The sequence below is a fragment of the Mobula birostris genome, chromosome 6 (genome assembly GCF_030028105.1).
Source record: "Mobula birostris isolate sMobBir1 chromosome 6, sMobBir1.hap1, whole genome shotgun sequence".
Classification (NCBI taxonomy): Eukaryota; Metazoa; Chordata; class Chondrichthyes; order Myliobatiformes; family Myliobatidae; genus Mobula; species Mobula birostris.
The window spans coordinates 133,706,500-133,723,115 of record NC_092375.1 but is presented as its reverse complement, the minus strand read 5'-3'; the positions used below and the strand labels follow the sequence as shown (position 1 = coordinate 133,723,115).

General features: G+C 38.2%; 1 protein-coding gene across 2 annotated transcripts in view; it reads left to right on the top strand.

Moving 5' to 3' along the window:
- Positions 1-16,616, top strand: part of LOC140199379 (disco-interacting protein 2 homolog A-like) — a 272,630-nt gene that overhangs the window by 188,643 nt on the left and 67,371 nt on the right. For both annotated transcript variants that reach the window (XM_072261369.1, XM_072261370.1), the window contains exons 6-13: positions 2,245-2,376; positions 3,510-3,629; positions 6,622-6,819; positions 6,968-7,059; positions 8,192-8,302; positions 8,429-8,552; positions 9,331-9,440; positions 15,909-16,011. In XM_072261369.1, the coding sequence (XP_072117470.1) occupies positions 2,245-2,376; positions 3,510-3,629; positions 6,622-6,819; positions 6,968-7,059; positions 8,192-8,302; positions 8,429-8,552; positions 9,331-9,440; positions 15,909-16,011 (990 nt within the window). The remainder of the gene's footprint in view (positions 1-2,244; positions 2,377-3,509; positions 3,630-6,621; positions 6,820-6,967; positions 7,060-8,191; positions 8,303-8,428; positions 8,553-9,330; positions 9,441-15,908; positions 16,012-16,616) is intronic.

The following is a 16,616-nucleotide window of genomic DNA, read 5'->3' as shown; positions in this document are numbered from 1 at the left end:
ATAGACAATAACAGTTTAAGCAGATTTATAGATGTTAAGTGGGTCAAAACATGCCAGATTGAATATGGAATTCTAGATGATTCAATGGATAAAAATGAGGGCAGTCAATCTATCTAAAGCTTTAATTGGGTATGAATTGATATTTTAAGGGTTTTAATATTTTGTAATCACATTATGTATAAACTTTTGAATCTATGCGATTGTAGAATCTTGCCAGTATAAAGCAAAATAAGTGTTGTCTCCTACTGTAACTTGTTACCATCTTCTGTTCATTTAGACTTTTTTGCATGAGTTTTCGAGACAAAATATTACAGAATGGACATCAATTCTATCAGCTTCTGATCTTAGTACATAAAATAGATCCATTACTCATGTTCCTCATATTAATTGTAGATTTTGTAAATGTGGACCAGTCATGAACAAGCAGTTGGGATAACTGCTGGTAAATTTAGAAAAAAAGAAGGGAAATATATTTATCATCATCACATGTACAGTGAAAAGCTTTGTTTTGCATGCCACCCATACAATTAATCACATCAGTACATTGAGGTAGTACAACGCAAAAAAATACAGGAAGTGCAGTGCAGTCAGACAATAAGATGCAAGGCCATAGTGAGATAGATTGTGAGGTCAACGGTCCATCTTATCATACTAAGAGACCATTCATTAGTCTTATAACAGCAAGATAGAAGCTGTCCGTGAGCCTGCTGGTACATACTTTCAGGCTTTAAGTAGCATGCATTCAACCTGAATCATAATGTGGTCATTTACTGAATAACTCGAGATGTTTCTATCTCGTTCTCTCCTTCACATACATCCTTAGCTTCAAGCTAAATGTGTTGATGTAACAGTGCCTAGAAAAAAATATTCACCCCTCTTCGAAGTTTTCATGTTTCTTGTTTTACAACATTGGATCACAGTGGATTTAATTTGGTTTTTTTGACACTGATCAACAGAAAAGACTCTTTCATGCCAAAGTGAAAACAAATTTCTACAATTTGGTCTAAATTTATAAAAATGATTAAACACAAAATAATTGATTGCATAATTACTCACCCCCTTCAAGTCAGTATTTAGTAGATGCACTCTTGGCAACAATTACAGCCTTGACTCTGTGTAGGTAGGTTTCTATCAGCACATCTGGACACTGCATTTTTTCCCATTTTTCTTTACAAAACTGCTCAAGTTCTGTCAGATTGCATGGAGGTCGTGAGTGAACAGCCCTTTTCAAGTCCAGTCACAAATTCTCAGTTGGATGGAGATCAGGACTCTGACTTGGCCACTCCAGGACATTAACTTTGTTGTTTTTAAGCCATTCCTGTGTAGCTTTGGCTTTATGCTTGGAGTCATTGTCTGGCTGGAAAAACCTTCTCCCAAGTTGCAGTTCTCTTGCAGACTACATCAGGTTTTCCTCCAGGATTTCCCTGTATTTTGCTGCATTTATTTTACTCTCCACAAGCCTTCCAGAGCCTGATGCAGTGAAGCAACCCCACTGTATGATGTGGCCATGCTTCAAGGTAGGAATGGTGTGTTTTTGATAATGTGTGGTGTTTGGCTTGCACCAAAAATTTAGTCTGATGGCCAAAAAGCTCAGTTTTCGTTTCATCAGACCATAGAACCTTCTTCCAGCTGACTTCAGAGTCTCCCACATGCCCTCTGGCAAACTCTAGCTGAGATGTCATGTGAGTTTTGTTGAACAGTGGCTTTCCCTTTGGCTCTCTTCCATCTCAACCACTGAAGTTTGTAACTCTTGCAGACTTGTCATAGGTCTCCTGGTGGGCTTCCTCACTAGTACTGTTCTTGCATGGTCGCTCAGTTTTTGAGAGCGGCTTGCTGTAGGCAGATTTACAGCTGTGCTGTAAATCAACTGATCTAGGTCATAAAGTTGTAGGAATATGGTGTTTGATATAAGTTCCTTCAGTTGGACTGGGGAAAATTAACAGAGCTACCATTTGTAATCACTTTGCAGACAGAACTGTTGTGTGAGCATTTCCTGACGGCCCTCTCAAATGCTGCCAGTTGTTATCAGTTCTATCATGGTATTGTGATAGTGATTTCAGCTATTTTTTGGAAAGCAGACAACTCTTAATTGAGGGGATGAGAGGGGGTGTTCATGTGTAGAGGAAGGAAGTGAAGAGATAACCATTTGAAGAATAATTTTTCATTTATTTTTTTGTTTCAAGTGCATTCTTGAATCTTTTTTTCAGAAGGAGCTAATGTTCTAATCCTTTTCCCTTTTGTCAGACAACCACTCAGCACCGCCAGATGTGACCACTGGCGCATCAGAGCGTGTTACCCACTTTGAGAGACCACAAGTGTCTTCAGTTCGTGGTGTACCTCGAGTTTTCAACAGTGGCTCAATGGAGACTGCTGATGGTGAGTTGGGGTGGAATGGAACTAGTTCAACTTCTGGCACTGATATATTTTAATGAAGCAGACATAAAAAAGAAAAGCCTACTCATCTTTTAGTTTTCTCTGATTCTCAAATTAAACACCTTGCCATTTGGCTAAACACCAAACCTGCCATGTTTAATGCATTGTGGGCCTGCGACCACACAAGTCTGTATTGAATCCTTATATTTGTTTGACATTGAAAACTTAGCATTGTGAGGGAGCCACTCATCTCGACAATTTGGGCATGATTTGCCCAAATTATGTAATTTTAAAAATGTTGGAATGTCAAAAGTATTTGATATGTTAATAACCTAAGTATGTTAATAGTACAGTCATAAATATAACACAGGAAATATGGCAACCCATTTTGACACAGTAGTGCCTCACAACAGCAATGTAACAAACATCCACTTCTACTTTGGTTCATCCATAAATATTGATCAGGATACTCTGGTAAAAAAAAACTCACTTCAGGTTATCTGGTTTGCCTTGCTAGCAAATTGTAAATTCACCTGAGAGGGCAGATGGATCCTTGATTAACATCTAATCAAAGGAAACTCATTTCAGAGATGTAGCGCTCCCTCACTACTGCTTCAGTTGTCATTTTATGCTCAGAGTCTTCAAGGAGCTTCAGATTCCTGAGTGCAAGTGATATATGTTTTCTTAAATAATAAGTTGTGCAACAAATGTGAAGTCGAATAACATGTCATTTATTCAATTGAAAGTACTATGCACAATATGTTGAGACATTAATGATGCAAAATTCATTAAAAATAAAACTATTTCTCTGATTTTAAACACCTGATTTATCTCTTGAAGATGGCTTTACTTGTATACCTTTTCAGTCTGTAATATTTGAATTGTTTACAGCAGTGGTCCCCAATCTCAGGGCCGCGATGCATGCAGTGGTACAGCGGTAGCCGGAATGCACCCAGCACATCTTTAAGAAAAAAGCTGAAATAAACAAACTAATTAATTACGTGCCGCCTGGCCTGGTATCGGTCTGCGGCCCAGAGGTTGGGGACCACTGGTTTACAGTATTTTAAAATAAAATCCATGGATGCCATACATTGCAGAAAAATGTAGGGAAAATATTAATGTGCTTATTTTGGTAGGAGTACCTGTGAATAGTAGAGTTTCATCAAAAATTCAGCAGCTTCTGAACACACTCAAGAGACCCAAGCGACCACCTTTGAAGGAGTTCTTTGTGGACGACTTTGAAGAACAGCTGGAAGGTGCAAGTCCAAATAAAGATAATGTTTTTAAGATTAGTGAATATTGAATTAGCAGTGCTCTATCAGAGAAATTATATGAATTTAATTTTCAGATATCATTTGGCCAATCATGTTGGGAAAGCTTTTATTTTTCTCTGAGATTCTTTAATATAGTTTTGTGGTTTAGGGCACAACAATTAATTGTTTCCTTTCACCTTTACAGCCTTTGTATGTGATTTTTTTTTTATCCTTGTCATTTTTAGCAGCTTACGTTTTGGTACATTGGGAAAGTTGGAAATCAATATTGTAGTTTCGTGATTTAGTTGTTTAAGCTAGATTTTTTATTGATCCCAAAAGAAATTATAGTGTCTCAGTAGCATTACAAGTGCACAGATATAAAAGTATACAAATATTAGAAGGGAAGGAAGAAAGAATTTAAAAAAAAAAGTTACTTGAAACAGTCTAACAGGAAGGTGTCATCACTTCACGGGCTATAGGTTGACTCATTATAGAGCCTAATGGCCTAGGGTAAGAATGACCTCATATCGCTCTCTTTGGAGCAGCACAGTTGTCTTAGTCTGTTACTAAAAGTACTCCTCTGTTCGGCCAAGGTGGCATACGGAGGGTGAGAATCATTGTCCAGAATTGTCAGGATTTTCCGTAGGGGCCTTTGTTCTACCACAGCCTCCAGTGTGTCCAGTTTGATTCCTATAACAGAGCCAACTTTTCCAATCAGTTTATTGAGCCTGTTGGCATCACCCGTGTTGATGCTAAAACCCCAGCACACACCACATAGAAGATTCTACTGCCAACAACAGACTGGTAGAACATGTGAAGGAGAGGTCTGCATACTCCAAAGGATCTCAGTCTCCTTAGGAAGTAGAGGTGACTTTGGCCCTTCTTGTACACAGCCTCTGTGTTGGTCTCCACTCAAGTTCGTCACCCAGGTGCACCCCCAAGTACTTGCCCTCACCATCAATAGTAACGGAACAGTGTAGGCTTAGTCTTGAAGTCCAACACCATCTCCTTTGTCTTACTGGTGTTGAGATGCAGATGATTCTGCTTGCACTGTTTGAGGATTGAAGTTTCAGCATTTAATTTGTTTTGAGGGATGTTGTGGTTAAGAATGTTGCAGCTTTGCAAAGGCATGAGCAGAGTTCTGTGTCAGTTTTCTTGTTGATGTACCCTGAATTGTTTGGGTAAGTCCTCAACCCTGCATTTTCTTGAGGGTCTACCAGGAAACCATTACAGCCTCCTTTCCTTGTTCTTACCTGTATACTAGTAATTTTGTGACAGCATGTAAATACATGAGCTGCTTTTGCTTTTTTTATATATAACTGTTCTGCAGCTTGTGAAGTGCTAAACTGATTGTTTGGGCCAAGTGTAACTGCAAACACCGAAGCTTATTATCTTAAGCTGTTACACAAATTTCATGTGAATGCACCTCCCTATCATTAACACTTGAGATCAGTGCCAGTCTGCAGTAAATGTCAGAGATGTAAGTTATTCAAAAATTTAATTCAAAACAATTATCTTTCAAATTGTTGAGCTAGTTAATTTGATTTACCAACTTGCAATGATTGACTCTGGCAGGGATTACTAGTCCATTGATGTGATAAGAGTTTGCTAAGGGGAAAAGTTTCTGAACTTGAACTATTTGAAGAGCATGGAAAAATCCTTTCCTACTGTCTCCTTAGTATAGTCAATTGTCATTTACAAATTACACATTTATATTGTCACTAATTTCTCTTAAGTATTGTGCCCTTAGCACTATAATAACCGTATAACCCTAATGCGAGGTTCATTATCCTCTTCCTTCCAACTCTGGTGACATTACAAAGAGTCAGAGTTCATTCCCTTGACCACAGTGTAGCGGCAACGGAACAAACTAATGTTGCTGCTGGTGATCACATGGGTAGCTATCCATGTATGATGTGCCCTCTGATGAATCTGATAATAATATTCAAGAAGTCAGAGAAATATATTCAATCCTTAACAACTAGCAAAGCATAGTCTTGAAACCATGAAACTTATGAAATTAAAATGAGCAATAATAAATGTACTTAAGTGGACTTCAGTGAAATTCTGCCCAGAATAAAGCATGGATATGGAATTCATTCCCTTTGCTTTCACCGCACCTCACCCACATGACTAACTATTATAATAAATATAAACGTGCAACACACAATACAATGCAGATGGAAAACAGGTGCATGGCTCCTAAACACAGTATGCTGAATCATGATCTCTGATGTGATAAGATCTTGGCCCAGAAGTTTGTTTTTAACTTACATTAAAGCATCAACAGAGACCTATTGAAGTGCATTTTGAAGCCTCCCACAGGAAAATACTTACTTTTTGAGAAAGGCAACATTGGTCCATCCATGGTCCATTCATGATTCTGTTGTAGGCCTAAACCTGTTTTGCATGGGGCTGTGAAAGAGCGATATTGTGTTCTAGTGTTCACAACATGACTGTAAATCTTGGTTCTTGTTCTTTTTGTGTAGTTACGCACAACATTCATGTGATAGTCACGTGCGAAACATGACCTTTACATTGTCGCATGGCTGGGTATCTTCCCACAGCTGAAATTGGCACTATCCTGTTTTGTTGCATATTTGCCCCTGAATTATTGATTGAGTTCTCTGATCAGTAGCTCATCATGTTGGACAAATGAGTCAGTGACTGTTTGGAATGATATATATGTTTTTTGTGATGAATGGTAGGCCACTCATGACTCAATGAAGATGAGTTGCAGATAACTTCTTTAACTTGAAGGCAACAGCCCTCACCTTTCATGTAGGCAAAGCATATTTTTGTGTATATACTTGCGGTGATGTCAGTCATACATAGTTGTTCACACTTTCTACAATCAGTTTTCTGATATGACTGTTGTATATGAAAGCATTTGACTTTCTAATGCTTCTGTTTTAAGAATGAGAACTATGAGACCACCTAAGATTTTATTTTGTTTTTGATATTGTTTGCATTTACTACCTTACTTCACTTTCAGCCCCTCAAGCTGACCCAAATCAGCCAAAACCAGAAGGTTTGCAGACGACGCCTTTACAAGGAGAACCATTAGGAGTAGTGACAAATTGGCCTCCATCGCTGCTGGCAGCTCTACAAAGATGGGGCACCACTCAACCCAAAGCATCTTGTCTGACCTCACTGGATACAACAGGGAAGCCAGTTTATACACTCACTTATGGTAAGGACCTGTTTACTAATTGTAATTATAGAATTTGTCATTGGTATTATCTTGTTGGTTGTATAGCTTTTTAACGCAAAGGCTGAATATATTTAGGGTATGCCTTGCAAAACTTAATGGTGAATTCCTTTTGTTTTATCTGTTTCAGGGAAGCTTTGGACTCGGAGCCTCAAACTGGCCTACACACTTCTCAACAAACTGAGCAGCAAGAATGATCCGCAGCTGAGACCTGGTGATAGAGTATGTTACTCAAACCAAGGAATTTTAGGGTTCCTTTTTCATAAAATCATGGAAATATTAACACAGCCAAAGCTCATATAATAGTGCCAGCTAGCCAACTACAATAAAAGAACCCTTTCTCTGTGTACTTTTGCATTGAAGATTGAGTGACACTTTTGTATTACTTCAATTTCTAAACCAATGCAGAGGATATAGTTACAGATTGTGTTATCCTGATGGTCAGGTTTCATTCAGCAATCATTGATCAACCTAACCTAATCAAACTACAGTGCATTCCGGTTAATTGAGCCATTGGTTAATTGAAGCAGCTACTTATTTGGGACCACTCTTAAAGAGCAAAAACTAGTTGAGAAATTTGTCAGGTTTTCCTTTGTTTATTTGAAACACTATGCCACTTAATTGGGCCAGGAAAATGCACCAAACAGGTTCTAATGAGTGTCAGTCGTGCGCACTTTTATGACCGTTAGACACTACACTGTGCTGAGAGAAAGCAGTTTTAAATAGAGTCAGTTGCTTGTGTTTTTGTTCAAAAAGCAGTTATTTTTGTCATTGATATTTGCAAGGAAATGAGCAATAAGAAATGATTTCACTACATCAACAAGTTAGGAAATATGAAGAATTTGAAGGTATAGACAATCATCTTGCATATTACAATGAAAATGAAGATTTGGAGGATGTAATCATAGATAGCAATGTATGAAGGCAGTCCATTATCTGCACTCAGTGTCTGCACTGATTTTTTAAATTTACAGTCAAACGAAAGAACACGACAGCGTGCACTGGATGAATTCCTCTGTTGATAATTATTAGGATCTAATATACAGTTTTAATATACTGGTAGTTTCTAATTTGTTCTGTATTTCAATTAAACACATTTGTTACTCGGTCTTTTTTTTATATACCGTTTTAACTATTTCCACGAAGCTTTGGTTAATTGGGGCAGCTGCTTAATTGGATCAAAATGTACTGGTCTCAATTAACCGGAATTCACTGTATAAAGCATTTGCAACTAGCATAATTCAAAGACAATGCCACAAACCCTGGTCATCCCCAATGCTTAATGTGTGTGTGTGTAAGTAATAGGAGCATCTTGCATGAATTTAAGACTTTAAATCAGGTTCTTCTCTTGCAGGTTGCTTTGGTGTATCCAAACAATGATCCTGTGGCGTTTATTGTGGCATTTTACAGTTGCCTTTTAGCAGAATTGGTTCCTGTGCCCATTGAAGTACCACTAACAAGAAAGGTAATCCTGCATATCTAAAGTTTTGATCCAAAACTGAACTTGGTTCTGTTGCATGTTATTGTGGGGCCATTGATAAATACAATCTGAAATGAACTTCTCAAGTAATGTTTTCTTTGCTTTTGGTAGGATGCTGGCAGTCAACAAATTGGCTTTCTGCTTGGTAGCTGCGGTGTATCAGTAGCACTAACATGTGATGCCTGCCATAAAGGATTACCAAAGTCCCAAGCTGGGGATATTGTGCAATTTAAAGGTAATATCACATCACTGAGCACTGGATAACATGTCTGATCATCATGACATTTTTTATAAGAGATGTGTAAACTGGCCATTGCTTCATACAAGAGAGGAGAAAATATTTTCATTAACGCTACTTGTTTGCAAACAGGTCTATCAATGGGGAGGTTGGGTGTGACTGAGGGCAGGGAATGTTCAAAATAAAATGAGCATGCTAGGAATCATCCATTAATTCATGTATTGTTTACAATTTTCTTTGTGATGTTTTCTTTGTTTGGGTACTCAGAAATGTACTCCTGGTGTGTAGGTGACATGGTCATTTGAGTTCAGTAAGACAGAGAACTGATGAGTTTTTCATCTAATTTTCCTCCATGGAATTGGGCACAAACATTTTAAATTGTGCACATGATTTGCAAGTCTTTAAAAAAATATGAATAAATTAGGAGAGGTCCATAAAATCTCTTCTGGGCCTACATCATTTAGCATCGTTGCTAATTCTGCCTCACAGCCCACTTTCCTGTCTTATCCACACACTATTTAATTTTGATTTCCTTTTTGTGATTTTTGTCAAGAATTCCCTCAAGTACTATGATTTTTAACTAATTGAGTGAAAACTTCACACCTTTTTGGTTGCTGATCACCCTGCCTCAGATTAAACTGTGTATCATTGAACTGGAAAGTTAACTCTGAATTTGCACGTCACAGATGTTGCCTGACTTTGAGTTTGTTTTGATTTCAGACTTTCCAGTATCCTCAGTTTTTTAATAACATGGAATTATCTATTTTCTTTGTAGGTTGGCCTCGACTGGGTTGGTTTGTCACAGATGTTAAAAACTTATCTAAACCTCCTAAGGACTGGCACCCAGTGATCAGAGATGCCAGTAATAATATTGCTTATATTGAGGTATGTTTTAAGTTTATCTCATTGTATGATCGTGCTTTATACATGATTAACCTGGTAAGCATGATTTGTTTTTCAAAATGTTTAGATTTCAATAAACAAGAATTTATCATCTGATCAACTATGTCAGCCTTGAGATTATGTAGTATTTATATAGCATCTGTAATGTCGTAAACAACATAAGATTCTTCAAAAGGAATAACAAACAAAAATTCTACACGTACCCAGGGCTGAGAGCCAAAATATTGTTGAGAGATAGATTTTTCCTTTCAAGGAAAGAAAGACAGATTTTGGAAGGGATTTGCAGATTTAACAGTTGCAAATGGTAGAGCACTCAAGATGCTTATATACATGGATTCCGGTTAATTGGGGACACCGCTTATTTGAGATGTCTCTTAAAGAACAAAAACTAATTGAGAAAATAGCCTAGACTCTCTTCATTATTTGGGACACTATGCCACTTAATTAGGGCAGGAGATTGTTGCTGAACAATTACTAACTAGTGTCTATCATGTGTGCATGTGTGATCTTATGACACTACACTGTGCCTTGAGCAAACAGTTTTTAAATAGCATCAGTTTCATATGTTTGTGTTCAGAGAGCAGTGATTTTTGTCACTGATAGTTGGTGACAAGTAAGCTGTAAGACACTTCAAGACTTTTTTCTCACTGCGGTTTCAAGCATTCAGACTTGAAAATGCTAAAATCAGTGGGGAGTGAAAATGAAAGGGATTCACTACCTCAACAAGTTAGGAACTACAAAGAATTTGAAGGTATCGATAATCATCTTGGAATATTACGTTTCATCCCCACCGGACACTTAGCTGCAAATCTCTGGCTTGAAGCAACTACTTGCATGCTACGACGGCAAAGCCTGGTACACCACCTCAACAGGCGGGCTTAACTGGGTACGGATGGCCGGCTGGTCTTGTACACTGGAGAGTTTGGGACATGCTTGTCCTAGCATGCGAAGTAGTTCTGGCATTCTGGGCAAATGAGATCTACACAGGAAGGCAGTTCTGCAAAACTATATGGAGAGTGAAGTACATGATGAGGAACAGGAGAAGTCATGGTCATCCACTGCAACCATAGAAGACCCCAGATATGATGACTACTCGTACCACTGGAACTGGACATCCAAGGCCAAGAGGGTGGAACTGGCCTAGTGCAACAGATTTTCCACTTTGAAAACTCTCCTGCACAGGCTTCCTGTTGTCGTCAGAGACAATGGTCAACCACTAGTATTGTTGACAGTATTCTAATTTGTTCTATATTTCATTTAAATACCTAATTTGTTATTCAGTTAAATGGTAGTTTGACTTTTTATACTTTTTTAAGTATTTCTATGCAACTTCAGCAAACTGGAGCAGCAGCTTAATTGGGCCAAAATACACTGGGTCCCAATGTATCCCAGTTAACCAAAATCCACTGTAGTTTGGAAATTTGGAGGACTTGGAGAGACTGCAGAGATGAGGCACACAAGATAAGACAATGGATTGACTTTAGAACAAAGAATTCTAGAAATGAAGCTTTGTTTAATTATTTGGAAATGAGGTATAATTTACACAAATGAAAAATTTAAGATTTACTGTTTTGAGACAATAATGTGCAATTAATAACCAGGAAAGAGAACAGCTAGTCAGTAGTTTAATGGAATTTGTCAAATATGCCATCGTTTAAACCGGAAGCTGAGAGGTCCATGTCTCCAAGGTAACCTGGGTAATGTATACAAGTAATTTAAAAAGAGAACTAAATCCAAAATCTACTTCTGTGGCAGCAGGTCAAAGGGCATGGATTTGAACTTTGGTAGACAAGTTTGTTTGCCAAGTAATATTAATTTGCACAGGAGGCAATTAATAGTTAGAAGAAATTGCCAAGATAAGTGATGGAAGACAAAACATGTGAATAATAAAAAACTGAATGCTGCTATGGGAAGAATTTTTATTGGATAAAAATTTAAAAGATCCTTCATTCAACCCTCTTTAATAATATACATGGAGAGATTAGTTAACACATAATCCATGCAATTTTTACTCAAAGCTTCTTTTCAGTTTTCCAGATTATGTTGCTTAATTTCATAAGTGGTGCTAATTTTGGTCAGGGGATGTCTTTCCCATTGCTCACATGGTCAAGTAATATACTACAATCACTAAATCTTGTTTTTAAATTATTTAATGCTGACCTGGCTATAATGGTGAAGACAAAATTACTAACAAGAGAAAATCTGCAGAAGCTAGAAATCCAAGCAACACACACAAAATGCTGGAGGAACTCAGCAGGCCAGGCAGCGTCTGTAGAAAAAAGTACAGTCAAGTTTTGGGCTGAGACCCTTCAGCAGAACTGGAAGAAATAAAAAGATGATTAGATTTAAAAGGTGGGGGAGGGGAAGAGAAACATAAGGTGATAGGGGAAACGGTGGGGGGGGAATAAAGAACTAGGAAGTTGATTGGTGAAAGAGATACAGGGCTGGAGAAGTGGGGTTCTGATAGGAGAGGACAGAAGAAAAGGGGGAAGTAGCGCCAGAGGGAGGTGATGGGCAGGCAAGGAGATGGGTGAGAAAGGGAAAAGGGAATGGGGAATAGTGAAGGGGAGAGAGGTCACTACCAGAAGTTCGAGAAATTGATGTTCATGCCATCAGGTTGGAGGCTACCCAGAAGGAATATAAGATGTTGTTCCTCTAACCTGAGTGTGGCCTCATCGCAACGATAGAGGAGGCCATAGATAGACATATCAGAAAGGGAATGGGTAGTGGAATTAAAATGGATGGCCTCTGGGAGACCCTGCTTCTTCTGGTGTTTAGCGAAGCGGTTTCCTAATCTATGTCGGGTCTCACCGATATACAGGAGGCCACACCAACCTCATAGTTCCTGCCCCTGCACCTCCTGTTTCTAACCTGCTACCCAAGATCCACAAACCCACTTGTCCAGGTAGACCTACTGTTTCAGCTTGTTCCTGCCTCACTGAACTCATAGCTGCATACCCTGACTGTGTTCTATCCCCCCCATCCCCAATGCAGTCCCTTCCTACCTACATCCATGAAACTTCACTCACTTTGGATCTTTTCAATGATTTCAATAATTCACCGCTACTACCACCATATCCAGTGGGATCCCACTACCAAACACATCTTTCTCTCCCCCACACTTTGTTTTCCGCAGGGATTGCTCACTACACAACTCCTTGCCAATTCATCCCTCCCCACTGACCTTCCTCTGGGCACATATCCTTGCAAGTGGAACAAGTGCTACACGTGCCCCTACACCACTTCCCTCACCACCATTCAGAACCCCAAACAGTCCTTCCAGGTGAGGCGACACTTCACCTTGTGAGTCTGTTGGGGTCATATACTGTGTTCGGTGCTCCCAGTGTTGCCTCCTGTATGTTGGTGAAACCCGGTATGGATTGGGAGACCGCTTCGCCGAGCACCTACACACCGTCTGCCAGAAAAAGCAGGATCTCCCAGTGATCACCCATTTTAATTCCACTTCCTGTTCCCTATCAGATATGCCAATCCATGGCCTCCTCTACTGTCACAATGAGGCCACACTCAGGTTGGAGGAACAACACCTTGTATTTCGTCTGGGTAGCCGCCAACCTGATGGCATGAACATCAATTTCTTGAACTTCCGGTAATGCCCCACCCTTCACCATTCACCGTTCACCATCCCCTTTTCCCTCTCTCACCCTAACTCCCCACCTGTCCATCGCCTCCCTCTGGTGCTCCTCCCACCTTTTCTTTCCTCCATGGCTTTCAGTCCTCTCCTATCGGACTCCCCCTTCTCCAGCCCTGTATCTCTTTCACCAGTCAACTTCCCAGCTCTTAACTTCATCTCTCCCAGTCCCTGTTTCACCTTTCACCTTGTGTCTCCCTCTCCAATCCTGCTGAAGGGTGTTGGCCTGAAATATCGACTGTTTTTTTTCCATAGATGCTCCCTGGCCTGCTGAGTTCCTCCAGCACTTTGTGTGCATTGACAAGATTATTACTATTTTTTCTCTAACAAAATGGTCATAAATGGGTTTCAGTACAACTGCTTATGAAGGAGGGAGAAAATGTTTTCAATACAGATTTATTGCTGGTCCAAATTTGTGGCAAATTCAAGTGATTAGCCGGGAAAAATCTGTTCAAAGATGTCATCGAGGCTGCTGATTTGTATTGTTTATGCTGTACATTTGGAAATTTGCACACCTTACTTTCGCTGGTGACAAAATTGGCAGGCTGGAGCACTCCTAAGGGCTGCCCTTGCAAATGTGAACTTGCTGAGAAGTCCTCACCACTGTTACGGTTGCATTCTAGCATTTTTCTGTTTTGGAGTCCAGTGGTTCAGCATCTACTTCACTTGTACTAGGAAATTTATCCAGATAGAACTCATGTTTGTGATGTTCCACCAGTCTAGAATTTTTGATTACTCTTTTTCTTTTTCAATATTTTTATTATTAATTTCTACATAAAGAATACAGAGAACAAGAAGTATATAAGTCAAATAAAAGATAAAATAATACCAATACATATTTGAATCACACTTGCAACCTCATTACTCTATATTCATGTAAATTAAATTAAATTATAATAATTGAAATATGATTTTATTATTATACAGAAAAAAAATCTAAACCCACTACCAAGATCGAAGTTGCTTGGTAAAGAAAGAAAGAAGGGGAAAAAAATCCTTAACGAATAGTGAAATATGTTAGTAGCCAACATCTGTACTTTAACAACAAATCAAAGATTTTGAAAATAGTTCAATGGTCCCCACAATGTGTGAAAGTCTTGGCTAGATTCAGAAATTGAACAACGGATCTTTTCTAAATTTAAACATGACATAACATCACGTAACCATTGAGCGTGAGTAGGCGGAACAATATCCTTCCATTTAAGCAAGAGCATCCTCCTAGCTGTAAGAGAAATAAAAGCCAAAATGTGCAAATCAGATGTCTCCAGATTAATTTATTTTTCTCCAACAATACCGAATAAAGCAGTCAAAGGGTTAGGCTTAAAATTTACTTCGAAAAGTACAGAGAAAGTTTGAAATACTTCCTTCCAGTATTTCCCAAGACTCGGACATGTCCAAAACATATGAATTAGTGAAGCTTCTCCTTATTACATCTGTCATAAAAGGGAGATATATCCGAATAAAAACGAGATAGCTTATCCTTGGTCATGTGGGCCCTATGGACCACTTTATAAATTGTAAGAGGGAGTGGCAGGCAAGTGTTAACCAATTTAAAAATTTCATTCCAAGTTTCCTTAGAAATTGAAGTCTGTAAATCTTGTTCCCAAAGATTTTTAATTTTGTGTAAAGGAGCATTTCTCATTCCCAGCAACATACTGTAAATTTTAGATATTGAACCATTATAAAAAGGTTTCAAATTAAAAGTTACATCTAATAAGTTCTTATCGGGACTTTTAGGAACTGTATATAATTGAGATCGCAGAAAGTCTCTAATTTGTAGATATCAAAAAAAGTGGGTTTTTGGTAAGCTATACTTAGCTGACAGTTGTTCAAAGGAAAAGAGACTTCCTGCACAGACAAATCCTGGAAGCATTTAATACTCAATCTATCCCATTCTTTAAAAACTAGATCTGTCATAGAGGTTTAAAATAATAATTAGAAAAAGTGGGACTAGAAAGAGAAAATCTCAATAAACTAAAATAATATATTTGTACCCAGATCCTCGAAGTATGTTTAACTACCAAATTGTCAGTTAGTTTACTTAAAGGTAAAGGAAGTGAGGATCCAAGAAGAGAAGTGATAGAAAATTTATTAACAGAGTTAGCTTTTAAAGAGACCCATACTGGACAGTCCTCACGGTTAATATAATATGACCAAAACACAAGTTTTCGTATATTGACGCCCAGTAATAAATCCTAAAATTGGGTAAAGCTAAACCTCCATTTTTTTTTTAGCTTTTTGAAGATGAACTTTATTTAATCGAGAATGTTTATTTTTCCATATATAAGAAGATAGAATAGAATCAAGAGAATCAAAAAAATATTTAGGAATGAAAATGGGTAAGGTCTGGAAAGGGTATATACATTTAGGTGAGATATTCATTTTAATAGAATTAATTCGGCCAACCAACGATAACAAAAGGGGCGACCAGTTTGATAGTGCCCTGTTAACATAATTCAGTAGGGTAAGAAAATTTTCTTTAAGTAGGTGTTTATAATTCTTAGTAATTGTTACACCCAAATAGGTAAATTGATTTCTTACAGTTTTAAAAGGAAGGTTAGTATTAATTGATACCTAATTATTCAAAGGAAAAAATTCACTCTTATGTAAATTGAATTTATATCCTGAAAATTGACTAAAACAGGACAGCAAAGAAAGCACAGGAGGTAATGAAGTCTCAACATTAGATATAAAAAGCAATAGGTCATCAGCATAGAGCGAAACTTTGTGGGTAGTACCTCTTCTTAAGATACCAGTGATTACTCTTAAATTAAATTTATTTTTCTTTACTCCTCCTCCAGTACAAGACAAGTAAAGAAGGAAGTTCAATGGGCATCACAGTATCTCAGACAGCAATGTTAGCACATTGCCATGTCCTTAGTCAAAGCTGTAGGTACAGTGAAGGTGAGTAAGACATGCTAAATGGGTATTTAGCTAAAAATATCTTTCCCCAACTTGTTGCTTGCTATCAAGATTTCCTTCTATTGTCATCTTCCAGTTAAGCAGTTTACACTCTTATCAATCAAGCCCACTGCTCTGACCAGAAGAGAAAGTTAAACAGTTCTATTGCTGTAATTTTAAAGTGTTCCGTTGCAGGGTACTGTTCTGACATAATGGTAAACCATTATAATGAGTAATATGTTTTTCTGCAGGAGTGGCGTTCACTGGCATCTGGCCAAAGCACCAATTCTTCATGTGTTAGTTTAGATTATTGCACTTTCACCTGTCGGATATCAAAACTTGACCTTTTTTTCCTTTCTTATTTTATTTTAAGATTTTGATGTCATTCCCGTTGGTTTCTTGGTAGAAATTTTATCATCCAGCTCAGAGCTGGAATCAGCAGGGTTCATGCTATATGATTCAGTGCTACTTCAGTTCATGATTTTGGCTAGTGAACCAACAAAGACCTGAAAAGTGGTTTAATGTGTCCCACTCTGATGTAGATTCTGCAGGGTACTTGAAGTAGGTTCTGATATCATGTTTACTTAAAGAGAGATTTTCTGGGATTG